This window comes from Nannospalax galili, unplaced genomic scaffold, assembly GCF_000622305.1.
Source record: "Nannospalax galili isolate Female #2095 unplaced genomic scaffold, S.galili_v1.0 scaffold1354, whole genome shotgun sequence".
Lineage (NCBI taxonomy): Eukaryota > Metazoa > Chordata > Mammalia > Rodentia > Spalacidae > Nannospalax > Nannospalax galili.
In genome coordinates, this window is record NW_008335784.1 from 1,719,325 (window position 1) to 1,737,541 (window position 18,217).

Genomic DNA, 18,217 nt, shown 5'->3' on the forward strand with positions numbered 1-18,217 from the left:
TCATCAAAATCCTAAATAAAACACACAATCAAGGTATTTAGATATGTGTAGAACAAATAACAAAATACTGAGTAAAGAAATATAAAAGTACTGAGACCACATGTGTTTACATTTTTAGGAGCAAGGCAAAGAAGACCCTAATATGGCCAATATTGATAATATAGTGAAAGCAAGAAGGAGAGAGGTAAGATACCATGTCAGAGGTTATGAGAATTATGATTCAGTTAACAAGAATGTAGCAGTAAGATCTGGTACATTTAAGGAGGTCATGTGAGTAGAAATAAAAAATGGAGTGTGTCAAAATCTTAAGTTAGTTTTAGCTATCACTTGACACAGTCTCAAGTTATCTGAGAATGGAGTCTCAATTTAAGTATTTCCCAGATTAGATTGGCCCATGGGCATGTCTGTGGGGATTATCTTTATGATGTACAATGAAACAGCTCCCTGTGGGCAGCATCATTCCCTGGGCTGTATAAGAAATCTAGTTAACCAGGAACCTCTGCCAGTCAGCAAGCAAGCAGCATTCCTCTGTGTTTTCTGCTTCAAGTTTCTGCTTTAGTACCTACCCTGACTACCTCAATGATGGACTGTGACTTTAAGCAGAAATAAACCCTTTCTTCCCCTAAATTGCTTTTGGTCAGAGTGTTTTATCACCGCAATAGAGATTGAACTAGGACAGTAACAAATGGTGAAAGGGGATGATGTTTTGGACTAAAACGTTATTGATGGATGTAGTGAAGAGCAGAGGAAATTATAGAAAATTCAGTATGCTTGTGACAAAACACTTTTAAAAAATCCTTTAAATCAAATCCTAATTTGATTTAAAAATCTATAAAACCTATCACAAATACCACTCAGTGGCTAATTATTAAATATATTACATTTGGAATCAGAACTAAGACATGTCTATTATTTGAACATTCTATTCAACAATATACTAGAAGTCTCATAGAAAAAAAGCAATAGATATTTTAAAAGAAGAAAGTAAACTGTCAGTGCCAGATGATATTATTTCTATAAAATTTTTTAAATCTAAGGAACTATAATTAATAAAGGAGTAGGAATATTGGCATAAAATTTCAATATATTGCTGGTTGTGGTGGTGCACACATTTAACCCCAGCTCACTGAAGGAAGAGTCAGATGTGAGATTGAGGCCAGCCTGGTCTACATATAGAGTTACTCAGGCCGACTGAGGCTACAGGGAAACTCTGTCTTAGAAAAAGTTCAATATAAATAATTGTATTTATATGTACATGAAAAAAAATCACAAAAATAGAAAAATTAAAACATGAAATAACAGTTTGATGAAAAGAAATATACCAAAAATCAGTTAATTTTCTATATATAAACAAGAAGATATTCTAAATAAAGAAGATACAACAAATACGTGAATTGAAAGATTTAATAAGAATGTCAATCTAGTATAATGAAAATGCTAATATTTTGTGATGAAACTGATGAGCTTATGTACATGAAAAAATGAAGACTAAAGTACAGAGGCAATCTTGAAGAGCAACAATAAAGAGAGAGAACTGCATTATTAGATATCAAGATGCACTACAGAACTACACAAACTCTTATAGTACTTCTCCAAGACAGGAAAAAGAAATCTTATTCTCATAAAGTCACCTGAGTTTTCAGCAAAAATCAGACTGTAGTGAAGAGAAAAATCATCTTCCAATAAATGGGATCAGGTTGGCTAGACAGATACAGATAGATGTCCTCAAGTTACAATGGGGTTATATTCTAATAAGCTAATAGTAAATCGAAAGCATAATAATCAAGACTATATTAATACAGCTAACTACTGAACACCATAGGTGAGCAACAATACACAGTGCACTGTTGCACTGTACAACACTGCTAGCTTTGCCGAGGTGATTCTGGGTTTCCTGGGAGCAGTAGCTCACATTCATTGTCCAGGAAAAATCATTCCTTGCATCAGTAGCAAAGGAAAAGACTTGCTTTAATTGAGGCTTTTTTTTTTTTTTTTTTTTTGAGGTAGCGTCTTTCAGTGTAGCCCAGATTACTCTGAAATGTGCATCCCTTTTGCTTTAGCCTCCCTAGGGCTGGGATTATAGATTTATGCCACTATATCTGTCTGTTAACATTCAAAATTTCAATGATCATTTCTACAAAATGCTGTTGCACTCTTATTTAAGTCAAACTATCATAATCAGGGGACCATATGCATATAGAAAAAATACCTATAAACCAATAATGGATAAACAGAAATATATATAGAATAAAAGGCATGAAGTTCTGATGCATGCATAACACAGGTGATCCTTGGAAACATGGTGAGCAAAATAAATCCGATGCAAGAGACATTGGGCTATGATTCCACTTACATAAAATATCTACCATAGGCAAATTCAAAGAGAAAAAAGTAGTTATAGGTGGCAAGTCCTACACGAATATTGGGATAATTGGTAAAGGATTTAAACTGGCACTTTACAGAAATAGTAGTGTATCTAAAAACATTCTGAGTCATTATAAATAGAAAAAGATGCAAATTAAAAATCATAAGATAGTCTGTGTTCATTAAATTGGCAGTGTAATTACAAAGGTATTAATTTTAATAAAGAGAAAGCACTAAACATATTTATATTTTAAAGTATTTCTAATTTTAAGCTAAATTTTAAGCATGATAGAGGTGACTTTATAATTAGGTTGAGAAATTCTAAGTAGATGAAGAGAAAATCGAAGGGGAAAGAATAGTGAACCTGGTGTGCCCAGTAATGTGATGAAGGCCTCTGACAACATCTACTTCATATGAGAATATTTTATAATATGTCTTCTAAATAATTCTTAGTATTCTAGGTACAAGAAAATAATATTCCAGCATAGAGTACTAAAAACTATTGTTACTAAGGAAAAATATCCTCCAAAAATCAGTTCCACTATTCAATGCATCAATCAACCCACTGATCAATCCACTACTGTTCTCACAGCAATACTTCAGGGAAGAAGAGAGAGCTATCTTACATTTATTAGTTATTTCAGGTGGAAGTAAAATAAATACTGTTTCCAAAAGTTTCTCAGTTTTCTTCCCAAGGTAAAAATAAGTTCATTCCCTGTCACTGAAATCTTACCTCTATATATCAAATAGTTTCATTTCAGAGTAGCCAATTAGTGAGTTAATGGATAAGAACCAAGTCCTAGTGGGGGCAATTAATATTTTTTTGAATTTCACTTTGTTAAAGGAAATCACATGAACACAAGCAATTTTTCTAAGACCATAAAAACTTCAACATTCATTACCATAAAGTACATTTGTGACTAAAATAAAGGTCAACAGCATGACACAAAATGGAAAAATCTTAACATATAGTTCATTCTACATATTAATAAAAATATTCACATATGTTAAATGTGAGGACAAAATTATATTTGTTATTACAAATAAATATTTTGACTTTTCAACTGAAAACTAAATCAAGACTAGGGATATAGCTAATGGTAGAGCATCTCCCTACATATGTGGCCCTAGTTCATATGACTAGCATGTGGGGTCCTAGATTCAACCCCTAGTACCACCAAAATTAAAATTAAAAACTAAAAGGAAGGAAAAGCAAAATAAACCCAAACAAAAAGTAAATTCCATTAAATAAAATGATAAAATATCTGGAAAATAATACAAGTGTTGAGGACAGCAAAGAAACAACTAGAAAAGTAAGAGAATACTTGACTTAAAAGATTACTTCTCCAGGTTCTGTTTATATTCACTTCTTAATTCCATGTCAATATTTATGTTCAACTCATAATATAAAATATTCTTGAGTTACCAAACAAGATTACCATTCCACAATCAAAAGGTAAATTAAAAAACTATGATTAGTGATTGACAGCTTCCAACTACAAAAGCTACACAACAAAGCCATCAATACATATCACTTACCTTTTCAAGTAAGTAGCCAATGACTAAAAAGCCTTTTCCACCCAGCATCTGTTCTTGCATGGCTACTGAACTTTTTAGTAGTTCAACCAGGAATGCCAAAAGAGTAGCACTGCATGTAAAGTACAGATAATTTCATTTTGTAATCATTAAATGTTCATTATAAACACAGTACTCCATTCAGTCATGTGTTATGTCAAATGAAAACAACAAACATTCAAATCTAATTTCTATTTTGTTTTTAAAAATGCTGTAAACTTCTATTATACAAACATATACCTTCCCACAAGCATGAGATGAGATTAATTTTATCCTTTTTCAAATTAAATGCAATAAACTGAAAATAGCTGTGTATAACTTATATTACACAGTTATACAAGACAATTACACATACATATATATTTTCTGCTTCAAGTAAACCTAACATAAGAAACAAATCACTATTCTATAAAACTGGCTTTGTCATATTATTGTTTAGAAAAACATGCTATCAAAGAATTCTAAATATGTATGTAATATTGTTTGTGAAGAACATGCCTATTCTTAACTATTTTACATAATTACTTATTTGCTTTTAAAAACACCCAGAGAAATGTAACATACCACTTATGTTCATACATGCCCTCAAAAAGGTTCATGAGAGCAAAGTAATGTCTCATGTAATATTGAAATGAAAAGTTGTAATTAACTACAGAGTGATATAAACATATAAAAGCACACAAAGATATGTACCAGACAAAGGTTAAGACTTGGTATGTCCACTGAACAAGTGAATGAGGGGACAAAAACAAAAACTAAATGACTGCATTGAATTAAGCATGTATTTCTTCACAAGTTACGTATATAATTTTAACCAGCATCACTGACACATGAATACAGCACTTCTAAAAATGAAAGTATAAATCCCTTCATCATATGTGCTTAATGCAGTCTATAATAAAATGCTATACACCGAACTTTATTAGAAACTGAAGTAATAACTATTTGAAATGTTTTATAATATACCCTAAAGTATTTATTTATACTAACACAGAAGTACTTATTCTTACATATATTTTTTAATTGGTAATGAGAGCTCAAGTTTATAAAGAAGTCTAGTTATCTGCATCTAAATTATTCTCTCTCTCCTAATTTCAAAAGAATTGAAACCATATTTCTCCAGTAATGTGGCTTTTTGTGTTAAAATAAAAAAGTGTTCTCATAACAAGAACAAACAGCAAAATTATCATTATTTTTGTTATAAAAATTGAAAGCTTAATACACTACCTGGTATTATAGAAAAAAATACTACCAAGAAATAAAGTATTTCATGACAGGAAATTAAAATTAAATTACATTAACTAGTCCTACTGACTTAAACCACACACAAAAAAATGAAAATTAGTATTACATCAATGGTATTCTTTTACTTTTCCTGAATCAAAGTTAGACATTTCTAAGAAAAACACAGCTAGCAAGGAATCCCTGGGGATTTTTGTCAATGTTTTTGTAAAGAAGCGCAGCTATTAATCTAGTCTATTTTAATTCTATTGGATCAATAGTCAAAGTTACTACACAAATAATTGCATACTATATTACATGCAACACTTCTGCTTAATTATTTAAATTTAAAGAAAGCTACTACATAGAAACTACACAATTTCCTAATCTGTTCATGAAATTTCACCTTGACACAAATGAGTGCTTGAGGGGGAGTGGGTTCCTAAGCACTAACACTGCCAAAATCCAAGTAGAAATGCCCCACAACGGTCCTTGTGTACATGAGAAAATGCAGGAAAATATTTCTTAAAGTCAGTCACCCTCCTATGCAGAGCCACATAAAATTACAAGGATGCTGTGGATTTTTAAAAATCTTTTAAGTCAGAAAACTAGCCATTCTCAATCATCTAATACCTGAACTTGGACCTCTAAATACAGTGGCGTTCCACTGCAAAAGCAGCAGTATATATTGTGTTGTAATTCCAAAATCTTAACACAAGACTATGCTATCTATAAAATGTTCATTTCATTTTAATATTAACCATGACAACTGAAAAGTCAAATGCATTTACTAACCAAATTTTTTTAAATTTATACCTAAAACCCAATGCAATAGCAATACCACATCTTTGTTAATAAAATTCTTTAAAATAAGCTAATTTTGACATGGTAGACTTAATAGTAAATAGATGTCCATCTTCGAAGAGGTACAATTTCAAACATAATTTAACAAACTTACCAGTAACTAAAATGCATCGGATTGCTGCAGGGCTCACAATAAACTTGCAAAATTCTGTGTATTGCCATACAAAATTTCTCTCCATTCTTGCCTATTTCCAACTCCCCTAGATACAAAGGCAAATATAAAGGATACTTCAGCCCATTCCTATATCTCCTCCATACCACTCCCTGTCTAGAACACATCAGTTCATCTGTAGAGGATCTAAATATATAGGATAAGCCAAAAGAGCAAGCAGCTGTGTCAACCAAAACTAAGGCACACAACACAGAACACTCTTGAAAAGTGTAGGAGCACCTAGGAATAGATGTCAGGGAAGGTTTCTACTTGCCAAACAAAAGGACACTAGTTATTATGTCATGGTATAAAGCTACTAACCTTTTCAAAAGGAAGTTCTTTTATAAATATATGAGCAGCAGTTCTACTTCAAGAATAGTTAAGAGTTTTAAATCCTATCTCCTCTCAAGAAAAATGACAATAATTTTCCATGATGTGGTCTTTTTCCCTTAAACAATTAACTGCCATCCTCCAATTCTTTAATGAGCTTCAATTAAGTTAGGAAATAATATTTAAGTATCATAAAACATAAAGGCTAAACTTTGGGGGTGGGGGAAACAATGAAAAAGATAGCATAATACTTATAACAACATATTTGAAGCCAGAGCTTTCTAACCATGTAATTAGAGAATATTCCAAGAGTCTTGATTCATCAATATATGTGAATATTTAGTCACTAAAGATAAATAATTTTAATTGAAAGTACATGACTATATTTAGGTTCCACCAAAATTTATGTAAGTAGAGACTGATTTATTTCTATTGCAATTTTTCTATTTGGTGTTTCAAAATAACTAATGGACACTATTCATTGATGAGATCCTGAAAGTTTTATTATCGCTGAGGTACTTTTAGCATTCAGGTACACACTAAAACAGAGATGCCTACTTTGGAAGTGAAATTATAAGGAATGAATATGTAACCTAAGCTCAATTCTAAAGCATCTCAAAGAAGATATGAGCTGCCTATTTGATTTGATTTGTATTAAAACAAGCAAGATATTGCAGTGGGGTATGGTGAAACAAGCCTTTGAGCCCAGTACTCTGGAGGGAGAGGCAGGTGAATAGGTGGATTACTGTGAGATCGTGGTCACTCTGAGATGGACTACATAGTGAGTTCCAGGTCCAAGTAAACTTGGGCTACAAACACACACACACACACACACACACACACACACACACACACACAATATCATGGCCCAGTTGGCTTTTAAAATAAATACCTTTTTATTAAGAAGAAATGAGATGAAAAATTATTTTCCCTGAGTCCTAACACCTGTTCCCAATATAAAATGGTATATTCAATCTCTTGAGAAACCTTACAGTCAAAGTAGCAGTCAAAATTAATTCAGAAGCACATTAAGTCCCAAGTCAGATCAGAGGTTTCAGTAGGAGAAAATCTTTTGACATTCTCAGAAGTTTTTATCTCTTTCGTTTGGGGTGGGGTGGGGGGCAGGAGATGGGGTCTTACTACATAGTCCTGGCTGGCCTGAACTTGACTTCAATCTCAGCACTTAGGAGGCAAGGGTAATGTAGATTTTTTGTGAGCTTTCATCTCTTAAACAGCTTAATTTAATACGAAAATACACTATTAAAATCATGAAACATATCTAGTACCATATAGTCTATGGTATTTCTGTCACACTGGATGGGAAAGTTTCAGAAAAAAGGCTTGTATTCAGCTATGGGGAAGGCCATAACAGAAGGATCATTCTGTTGGGCTGCAAAGTAAGTTCAAGGCTGGTCTGAGCAATTTTGGGAGGCTCTGTCTCAAACTCAAGAGGTGGGGGGGGAGCAAAGAATGGGGAAAATGACTCTACCTCAAATTGGGGAGAAAATAAAAAGGTTGGGGGAGTCAGGAGATGTAGCTCAATGGAAAAAAGTCTGCCTAACACACCTAAGGCCCTAAATCAATCCCCAGTACTAAAGGGGGAAAACTGGGGGCTTGAGGGGGAGGGGGTTATTTTTAAAAAAGAAAATCAATAAATTAGAAGACTTAACTTCCTTCACAGTTCAAAATTAGAAAGGTGCAAGCCAGAGACTTCTAAGTGTAAGTACATTCAGCAGTTTCTTTTGAATATGGTATTCCTAAATTTGATTAAGAACTGGTGTATGAAATTATAAAAACTCAATAAAAACTTTTCTTTTTAAAGATGCCATCTCAAAGAACACTGAGCAGAAATCCTCACACACAGTCTATCATTGGTGAGCACATCAAATAGAGCTTCCTACCAAAGGAAATAGGGTGAAAGAAACAGTGAAACACAACATAGTAAAAAGGAAGCACAGAATGCACCGAGTAGTGCAGGACGTTACTAAGGATGCGCTTGGTCATGAACTCTCACCTTGGTATTTTCCACATTTTCCTCAGCAGACTTATACATGGAGCTGCTCTCACTGTTAGGGATACTTAGGAGCGCCCTGTAGACCTTTGTAAAAATTGGATCATAAAGCTGGGCATGGTGGTGCACACCTTTAGTCCCAGCACTCTGGAGGCAGAGGCAGGCAGATTTCTGTGAGTTCAAGGCCACCCTGGTCTACACAGCAAGTTGCTGGTTAGTTGAGGCTACAGGGAGACCCTGTCTCAGAACAAAACAAACAAACAAATTGGATCATGACACATTATATTTTCCTTCCTTTAAGAGTTTAATTTTGTATTTCAGTAGTCTACTTCTGACAAGTATAGCAAAAATAAATAAATAAAACCCATAAGTCTAAAAACTTATTATTTAAATGTGCCATGAAGGAAACAAAAATGTAAAATGTATACATGTGCTGGAGAGATGCCTCAGTGGTTAAAACCATTTGCTATCCTTGCAGTGTGCTAAGTTTAATTCCCAAGAATTTAATTCCCTGCATAGTGGGCTCACAATCATCTATAACTCTAGGTCCAGGGGACCCAAGGCCCTCTTCTGCCCTCCATAGGCAGACCTATGACCTCTTATGAAATCTTCCTGCACCTATTACAAAACTTCAACCATCATTATGATGACCACAGACACATAAATACTTTAGAAATTTAATCATTTAACTTCTTAACACCTAAGGAAGATATAGAAGGTTTGTTGCTGTTGTTGGTGGTGGTGTTTTTTTTAAAAAAAAAAAGGAAAATGGGTGATAATCACATGTTGGTGATCTTAAATATTTATGCATATTCCAATGCCCTTCAAGGTCAAAGCACGTCAAAGCAGTAAGACCAAAGAGCTAATCCTTTACCCAGGTGCTGCAGACTCTACTTTCAGTCAAGTCTGAGCATATTTAACAGAAGCGAAGAATAACAGCATATCCAAAAGCGCTGAAGTTGTCAAAGGAAGAAAAAAAAAAAAAAAGAAAAAACATTTGACTCTGAAACATTTGTCATGTAGATTTGACATGTGACCCAAGTTTTTCAATCTTTTTGTAATTGACTTTATTTTTAGATAACAAAACAGTTAAACCAAATCATTTTTATTTAATTTTCTTAGGAACAATCCTGAGAACATTAATAGATATATACAGTTACCTAGCAAGCAGAATACAGAACACACTGAAAATGCCCTTGTGCTAGCCCTTCACAGATTTTACTCACAGGACCTCAGCACCTATAACTGAGAGCAATCATTTTTCTCTATCACTGTAGTATTGCTTTTTTTTTTTTTTTTTTTTTTTTTTTTTTTTGGTCTTTTTGAGACAGGGTCTCCCTGTAGCCACAGCTGGTTTGGATTTTCTATAGAAGCCAGGCTGGCCTCCAACTCACAGAGATCCACCTAACTCTGCCTCCTGAGTGCTGGGACTAAAGGTGTGTGCCACCATGCCCGGCTATAGTTCTGACTTTTTAAGAATGTCATATAAATGGAATAGCAGTATGTAACCTTCTGAGACTCCCTTCTTGACTTTTGCAGATTAATGAAATCTGGGATTCATTCCAGTAAATGTATATATATCAGATTCATTATTTTTAAATGACGAGTATTCCATGAACTAATGTGCCACTGAGGACATCCATTCATCTGCAGAGAGCATTAGGATGACAGCAGGGCAATTGTGGATAAGGCTACTATATAGATGAAAGCTTGTATGTGAACAGTTTTCATTTTCTCATAAATAAATGCATGGAGTAGGTAGCTAAAGTAAACAGGTGTAAACAGGTTAACTTTATACAGAACTGTCAAACTACATTCCAGAGTGGTTGCACCCTGTGGAAAGCCATCCAGTACCATGTTTGAGTTGTCTGGCATATCGCTGTCACTGTATTTTTTATTTCGGCCATTCTATTAGGTGCACAGTGGTACCAAACAGTGAACTTTCCTAACAGCTAATCTTGTTGAACATCTTTTCACGAGTTATTCTGACACTCAGAATCTCTTTAGTGAAGTGCCTGCTTTAGGGTTTTGGTGTACTTTTTCTCCCTATTTTAATAAAATGGACTTTTTTCATATTTTTGAGAGTTGACATTGATTTAAATACACTTAATATAAACCCTTTATCCAAAAAAATTTATTACTTGTTTTTGTTCTGTATATGACTTTTCTTTGCATTCTTTTACTGAGAATTTATACATGCATGTAATGTATTTTGATCAAGTCCACACCTGATTCCCTTCCTCCGGTTCCTCCTATATTCCCCCAACAATTCCTTCCCAATTTGATGTGTTCTTTTGTTTAAAACCCACTAAGTCCACTAGTGCTGTCAGCATGAGCATGGACTACAGACGTCAGCTGGATTATAGGTAGCCTCTCAGCAGCCACGTCTTTGAGGAAAACTGACTCGCCCTCCCCAGCAGCTCCACAATGAAGGTGGGGCTTCATGACCACATCCCCCCTCAATGATGGCATTTTGTCTGGCTTGAGCAAGCATAGTTCTTGTGCAATATTGTTACAACGGCTGTGAGTTCACATGTGCAACGGTTTCTTGTGTCCAAAAACCAGTTTTACAGGAATCATCTACCACTTCTGGTTCTTATTCTTTCCAATCCCTCTTCTGAGATGACCCCAGAGCCTTGGAAGGAGGGAATGTGATACAAATGCCCCATTTAAAGCTGAGCACTCCACAGTCTCATATACTCTGCATACTGTCTACTGTTTAGTGGTTAAAGTAGATGTTAATTGCCATCTACTGCAAAAAGAAGCTTCTTGATGAGGGTTGAGAGATATGCTAATCTATGGGGATAAGTCATTAGGAGTTGGTGTAATACTATATCCTTTAAGCAGACTAGTAGTAAGTTCTCCCCTAGGGCCTATCACCTATCTAGACATGGGTTCTAGCCCTGTTAACAGTGCCAGGCCTTAAATTCCATCAGAAAACACTTTCTCCCATAATATTCATGGCATTATTTCACTAGTGGGTATAACATGTCAGACAAAATTGTTATTGTGGTTTGCAGAGTTCACAGCTGAGTAAACTGATAATTACTTTTCTCCTTCAGTAGTGTGCTAGCATTTGGAAAGCTATCTAGTAGAGATGAAGCTTCCAGGTCAGTACCAATTGATTTCTCCACGTTCTATGACTAGAGTATGTGGTTTCATCAACAATAGGGTCCTACCTTCAAGTTCTAGAGGGGAACGAAGAGAAACAGCAATAGACTGTAATGTTTGAGGGTCTATGGGACCCCAATGACCAACAACTCCAAAATATGTACCATTTCCTTACCTTGGACTTTTTGCTAGTCTAGGAGAGGCACTGTACCATTATAGGGCAACTCCATTTAAACTCCTTTTATATATGTATATGTAAGTATTTTAGGAAGCTTCTACAGTAGGTTTCCATATAGTTCTTTCAAACTGGTACAGAAACTACAGAAATCAGTGTGGAAATTCCTAAAAACACTAGAAATAGATTTATCTTATGATCCAGTATATTACTCTTGGACATATACACAAAAGGCTCTGTATCCTACTATAAATAGACTTGCTCATCCATGTTCATTGCATTTTCATTGCTGCTCTATTCAGGAAATGGAAGCAGTGAAGAATAGATAATGAAAATGTGGCATATTTACACAAAAAATATTATTCCACTGTTAAGAAAAATTAAATTCTGAAAGTTGAAGTTGAATAGATGGAGTTGGCAATAATCACTCTGAATGGAGTTGGAAATGATCATTCTGAGTTACTCAAAAGGCAAACATTGCAAGCAATCTCATAAGTGGATGCTAGTTTCAAATCTTTAAGTATGCATGCTTAAATAGGAATACCCACAGAAGTCAGGAAACCATTAAGAAGAAAGGTAGGAGGACAGAACAGGTAGTATGAAGGGGGAATGGGAAATAATAGAGCTAGAATGGTTAAATGAGGTAGGGAAAGGAGAGGAGGGAGTTTGGGGAGGGATAACTAACACTAGAGACCTTTTCATTGTATTTTATTCAGAGCAGAATATTCATTTTGATGATATGAAATTTATTTTTCTTCTCATGAATCACAGTTTTAATATGTCTAAGAATACTTTATGAAGCCTGTTACAAAGGTTTCGCCTATGTTTCCTCTTTAACAGTTTTATATGTTATATTTAGGCTCAATTTTTTAGTTAATTTCACATAAACTGTGTGATTTAGTCTTGATAGCTGATTTGGGTCATATGACCCTTTTCTATCCATTATTTCAAGGTGTTTTTGCACCTTTACTAAAAACCAATTATCCATAGATGTGAAAGACTTATTCCTGAACTCTCCTGAAATATGGATCTGACTATCTTAATATCACACTGTCCCTATTATAATTTTGTAGTAAGTCTTAAATTTAACTAAGTATAATTCCCTCAACTCTACTCTCATGCAAATCTACTTTAAATATCCTAGTTATTTTAACTTCTCATATAAATTTTAATCATTTTTTTCATACCAACAAACATATTCAGAGATTCTGATTAGTAATGCATTTAATCTAAGTAACAATTTAATGTTGTTTTTACTATGCCATGCTGTCCTATCCAGGAATATTATATAACTCATTTAGATATTGGATTTCTTTAATTTTCAACTTTCAGTTTTAAGTGTATAGATCCTATATATAGTTCATGAAATTTACACCCAAATACTTAAATATTTTGAAATTACTCCTTTTTAAAAAAAAATTATGTGTATGTTGAGTGTGTACATGGAGGGCAGGTGCCCACAGATATTGGGGGTACTGGATCTCTTGGAGCTGAAGTTACAGGTGGTTTTTAGCAGACTGATGTGGGTGCTAGGAAGCAAACTTGGGTCCTCTGTAAAAGCAGTATGTGATTTTAACAATGGAGCTATCTCTCCAGCCCCTGAAAGTACACTTTAGTATCCTTAAATTAGGTGTCCTATAATAGCAGATTGCTAGTAGAGAGAAAAATAATTTTTTGAGAGCACTATATATTACATTCTTCCTAAAGAACATAAAACTACTAAACTAAAACTGGAATTGTGTGTCAATTCCTTGAGACTTTGTAAGAAATCATGACATTTGTGAAAACTGACAGTTGAACTATTTCCAATCTTTATAACCTGCATTGGTTTTCGAACCTTACTGCACTGGTTAGAATCCCTGATGTGGATTAGGTCCATGCCTACACAGTGCAGGCCTGAGGTTTTAATGAACTACACAGGCTTATAATACCATAGTCTTCCTTTTCTAGGATCTTGCTGATACTTTCTGGTTCTGGAGCTATTCTTTTCACTTCAAGATCTTAGTTTCCCACTTTTCCTAACTCTATGTCCAGGCCCACCAACAGGAACACAAACACATTAGAAAACTCAGGTAATCTGTCTCACTTTCTTTGAGCACTCCCTCTGCCTCACTCAGAGTGTAGCTACTATAGGTTGGGTTCCATTGGTGCCTCTGCCTTCACGGAGATGAGACTGACTGCCTAGAGGTAGGACGTGAAAGCATAAGGTAAAGGAAAGAAAATAACAAGTAATATATACTAGGACCAGAGGGTTTCTCCTGGAGATATAGTGGTTCTCATTCACATTCTTTTGTTTCTCTCAAAATATCTCTCTTCTTCCTCCTCAATTCCAGGTGTCTAGTGCATTTAATTCACTCTTGAAAATACAGAAGGGTCATAAACTATAGTGAGCACAACACTAGCTCAAAGGAATTATGAAGCCTGTTCTTCCCCAATCTACCTACTACTGTGTATATTTCAGAGCTCTCAAGTAGTTGGTCAATAGTTTTTTTCCACTTAAGTCTTTATTCTTGTTTTGAGTGGGGTATGCTAAGAAATTTAAAATTCTTCCTAATTTAAATGAATCTTCAAATTAAGATGGTTCACTTTATCTCTCCTCAATAATCCACTACCTTGCGGTTTTCATATGATATTGGGACAGACTTATAATACATCCCCAGTTAGTCAAACAATATTACAGTGCTACCACATCTCCTTTTATAACAAAGAACTGTAATTTAACAAGATTCAGTGCAACTCATTAAATTTACCAGATAAGAAACTAAATATGCCAGAGACAATGTTGGCTATTATCAATTCCCACGCTATACTCCTTGTTGTATATGTAGAACACTACATTTCCTAGCTTCATTACAGTTAGTCATGTGTATAAATCAACAAAATGAGAGCAGAATTCTCAAATATGCTACAAAGGCAATGAGTCCATTTGTAATTCTCTAGATTCTCTTTTATAATAAAATGAAAACTGGTTACTCTGAAATGTTGGGGTCCTCTGTTATGCAAAGTAGAAGTCTCTTCACGTCCGGATAGCTCACGAGCTTGGAAACCATGTGCTGCAGATTCCTTTCATAGCAGAGTGCCTTCCTGGCATCCTCCCTGACTCTTCTTTTAAAGTGCTCGCCACAAATACATGCCCTCTGGCACAGGAGCTACCAGGTTTTTAATCAGGCGTTGTCTGATAGCCTGATAGAAGCCCACCGCCCTATGTAAATGAGGCATCCTAAAAGTACCTATCAGCTAAGATTTCTTCTACTGTCTCTACACTATAAATAGTCCTAGTTTTACCCCAATAAAGTTGGAGCTGGAGCTGAATCACTGAGATCTGAGCTGAGTCACTTGTCTTGAGCTGTAACACTAAATCCTGTGATCCAGTCTCCCCAGGGGGTGCTATTCCTCCGTTACCGACTCATGGACACCCTGGCTTTCACCGTTCCTCGTACGCTTCCCGTGTGGTCCAAGTGGCCAGTGGACCTCACATCCTGAGGAAGGTATATGGGTGAAATAGGGACGGGATCGACTGAGTAGACCTCAGTAGCGGAGGAGCTTTCACTGCCCAGGAGTATGCGCTGGGACCCTGAGAGCCCAGCGCGTGCTCGCCTATATCTGGCGCCACAACGTGGAGCTCCCCTGACCTCGTGGGACCCTCTCACAACGTGGGACCCCCCTGAACCTCGTGGGACCTTCTCACAAGGTGGAGCTTAGCCTCTGAACTTCGTGCCAGCTAGGAGCTGGTGCCCCACAGAAATGCAAAGGATCCGTGAGTATCCCTCCTCCCCTTCAGGAGGGTAATCTAATCTCTTCCTCTCTTCTAAAATTTCCTCCTTTACCTTTCTTGTCTAGAAGTCTTCGCGGTTAGACAAAAGATTTTTTCTATCTGAATACTGCTAGAGAAAAAATCTCTAAAGTTATAAGCTTTGGAGTCGGGCAGATTTCTCTAAGTCAGCTCTGTTATCCTGCCTCAGAGGTTTGAGCCACACCTACACTGGTTCAGTGAAAATTCAAATTAGCTAGGAATTCAGGGTGGTTCGTGGTTAGACAAAAGATTTAAAGTGAAACTTTTTTCCTGTAGCCTAAGGGCCGGTAACCTGCAAAAGCAGCTTTTAGACAAAAGATTTAAAACAGGCAATTTTTTTTTCTACAGTTTAAAACTCCTGCCTGTCAGAGCAGTGCCAAGTTACTGCAAAACATTTAACATCTTCTCTTTACAATGGGAAACTCAGAATCACGTCAAAAGAAAAGACAAATTCGTTCCCTTAAAATCCTACTTAAAACCAGAGGATTAAAAATTTCTAAAGAGGAAAGCTTAAAATTTTGGAATGAGGTGCATGGGTTTGCACCCTGGATCTTATCAGCAGACATATCTGATCCAGAGGTGTGGAACTTTCTTTCACATTTAGCATATAAGAAAGAAAGCCAAGAAAAGCATAATTTTCCTCTCTCCTTCTTCCCAATAATGGCAGCCATCCAGCAGTGTTTAAAAAACCCACCTAAAATTGAGAAAAATTTACAAATGCCAGAGAGTAATAAAAGGGAGGTTTTAGATGACAAAAAAGACCCTAAAAATTGCCCAGTAGCTGATTCAATAAGCCCAGATACTAAAGCCCAAATTTCAAAAGCTTCCAAAGATTCTCAGGTAAATTCCCCTCCTCCTCCTCCACCTCGACTGCCTCCAAGCCCTGAGGCTCAGCCGCTCCCTGTGGAGCCACGCCCAGCTACCAAGCAGCTGTGTAGCCTTAGAGACAGTGAAAGCTGCCAGCCTAAAAATTTCCAGCCTCAGCCGTCTCAGGACTCCCAAATCCCACCAATACAGGCTTTTTCTGTCAATTTACAAATAACCAGGCAGCGTCCATTAGCATGGTATCCGCTTCCTGCAGCAGAACTTAAGGAATTGCGCCAAGCTGTACGTGAAGATGGCATTCATGCTCCTTGGACTAAATCTATACCACAATCATTTAATACTAACCTGCTTCCCCAGGATTGGAGAGACATTTGTAGATCTACCCTCCCCAGTCCATTATTCGTACAATGGGAAGCCCTATTTAGAGATGAGTGCCTAATGCAAGCTCAAAGAAATGACACTCGTAATCAATAGCTAAGACCTCAACCAGGGCAGGATCCACCACCTGGATATATAGATTGGAATTATGACCAGCTTTTTGGCCAGGGTAATTTCTCCACAGGAATTCAGCAAGCTGCAATTCCAGCTGGCTGCATTGAGCAAATTCACTATGTGCTCTGCAGGCCTGTGACCGCTTAACACCTTTGTCCACCGGGCCGAGAGAGACCTCTGCACTAACTTTTTTAAAGCAGAAGCCAACTGAGGCTCTTCCAGAAGCCACACCTACACCGGTTCAGTGAAAATTCAAATTAGCTAGTCCCTGCCAAACACCTAGGAATTCAGGGTGGTTCGTGGTTAGACAAAAGATTTAAAGTGAAACTTTTTTCCTGTAGCCTAAGGGCGAGTAACCTGCAAAAGCAGCTTTTAGACAAAAAATTTAAAACAGGCATTTTTTTTCTACAGTTTAAAACTCCTGCCTGTCAGAGCAGTGCCAAGTTACTGCAAAACATTTAACATCTTCTCTTTACAATGGGAAACTCAGAATCACGTCAAAAGAAAAGACAAATTCGTTCCCTTAAAATCCTACTTAAAACCAGAGGATTAAAAATTTCTAAAGAGGAAAGCTTAAAATTTTGGAATGAGATGCATGGGTTTGCACCCTGGATCTTATCAACAGACACATCTGATCCAGAGGTGTGGAACTTTCTTTCACATTTATTTGCCACCTTTAAACTCCATCAGGTGCAGCCCTCAGCCCTGCGAACAAGAGGGAAGCCACAGACCTTATGGGTAACCAGTATTACAGAAAATGCCCATCCAAAATTAACCATAAAAATAGACAACAAAACTTTCAAATGCCTCCTTGACAATGGGGCTGATAGAACCATCTTAAAGCAATCTGAGGTTCCTACACACTGGGAATTAATACAAGGACCCCAACTAGTAGGAGTAGGGGGAGCCTCCCAAGCATTTATCACTAAAAATTCCTATAAATGGGAAGACCCTGATGGAGAAGTTGGAACAATAAGACCCCTAATTGCAGATGTTGCTACAAAGCTCCTAGGACAAGATATCTTGGAAGACCTCAATGTAATTCTACTAGTGGGTCTAAAGAGAGATGCCTTAAAATAGGTGATCAGATGAGGTCCCTAAAACAACAGGACCCCCAATTCTAAGGGCCACTGTTGATTACCACACTCCCTGCCTTGATTGGACCACCACAGAGCCAGTCTGGGTGGAACAGTGGCCATTACCCAGGGAGAAATTACTCATTTTACAGCAACTTGTAAAAGAACAGTTACAGTTGGGTCACATTAGGCCCTCCAGGAGCCCATGGAACACCCCAGTCTTTGTAAT

The 18,217-nt window shown here is 36.3% G+C and overlaps 1 protein-coding gene across 4 annotated transcripts in view; it reads right to left on the minus strand.

Moving 5' to 3' along the window:
* Nbea (neurobeachin) overlaps window positions 1-18,217 on the minus strand; it is a 715,145-nt gene that overhangs the window by 537,282 nt on the left and 159,646 nt on the right. For 3 of the 4 annotated variants that reach the window (XM_029562257.1, XM_029562254.1, XM_029562256.1), the window contains exon 11: window positions 3,904-4,012. In XM_029562257.1, the coding sequence (XP_029418117.1) occupies window positions 3,904-4,012 (109 nt within the window). Of the gene's footprint in view, window positions 1-3,903; window positions 4,013-6,118; window positions 6,225-18,217 lie in introns of all 4 variants that reach the window. The other variant, XM_029562258.1, reaches the window with a different exon arrangement.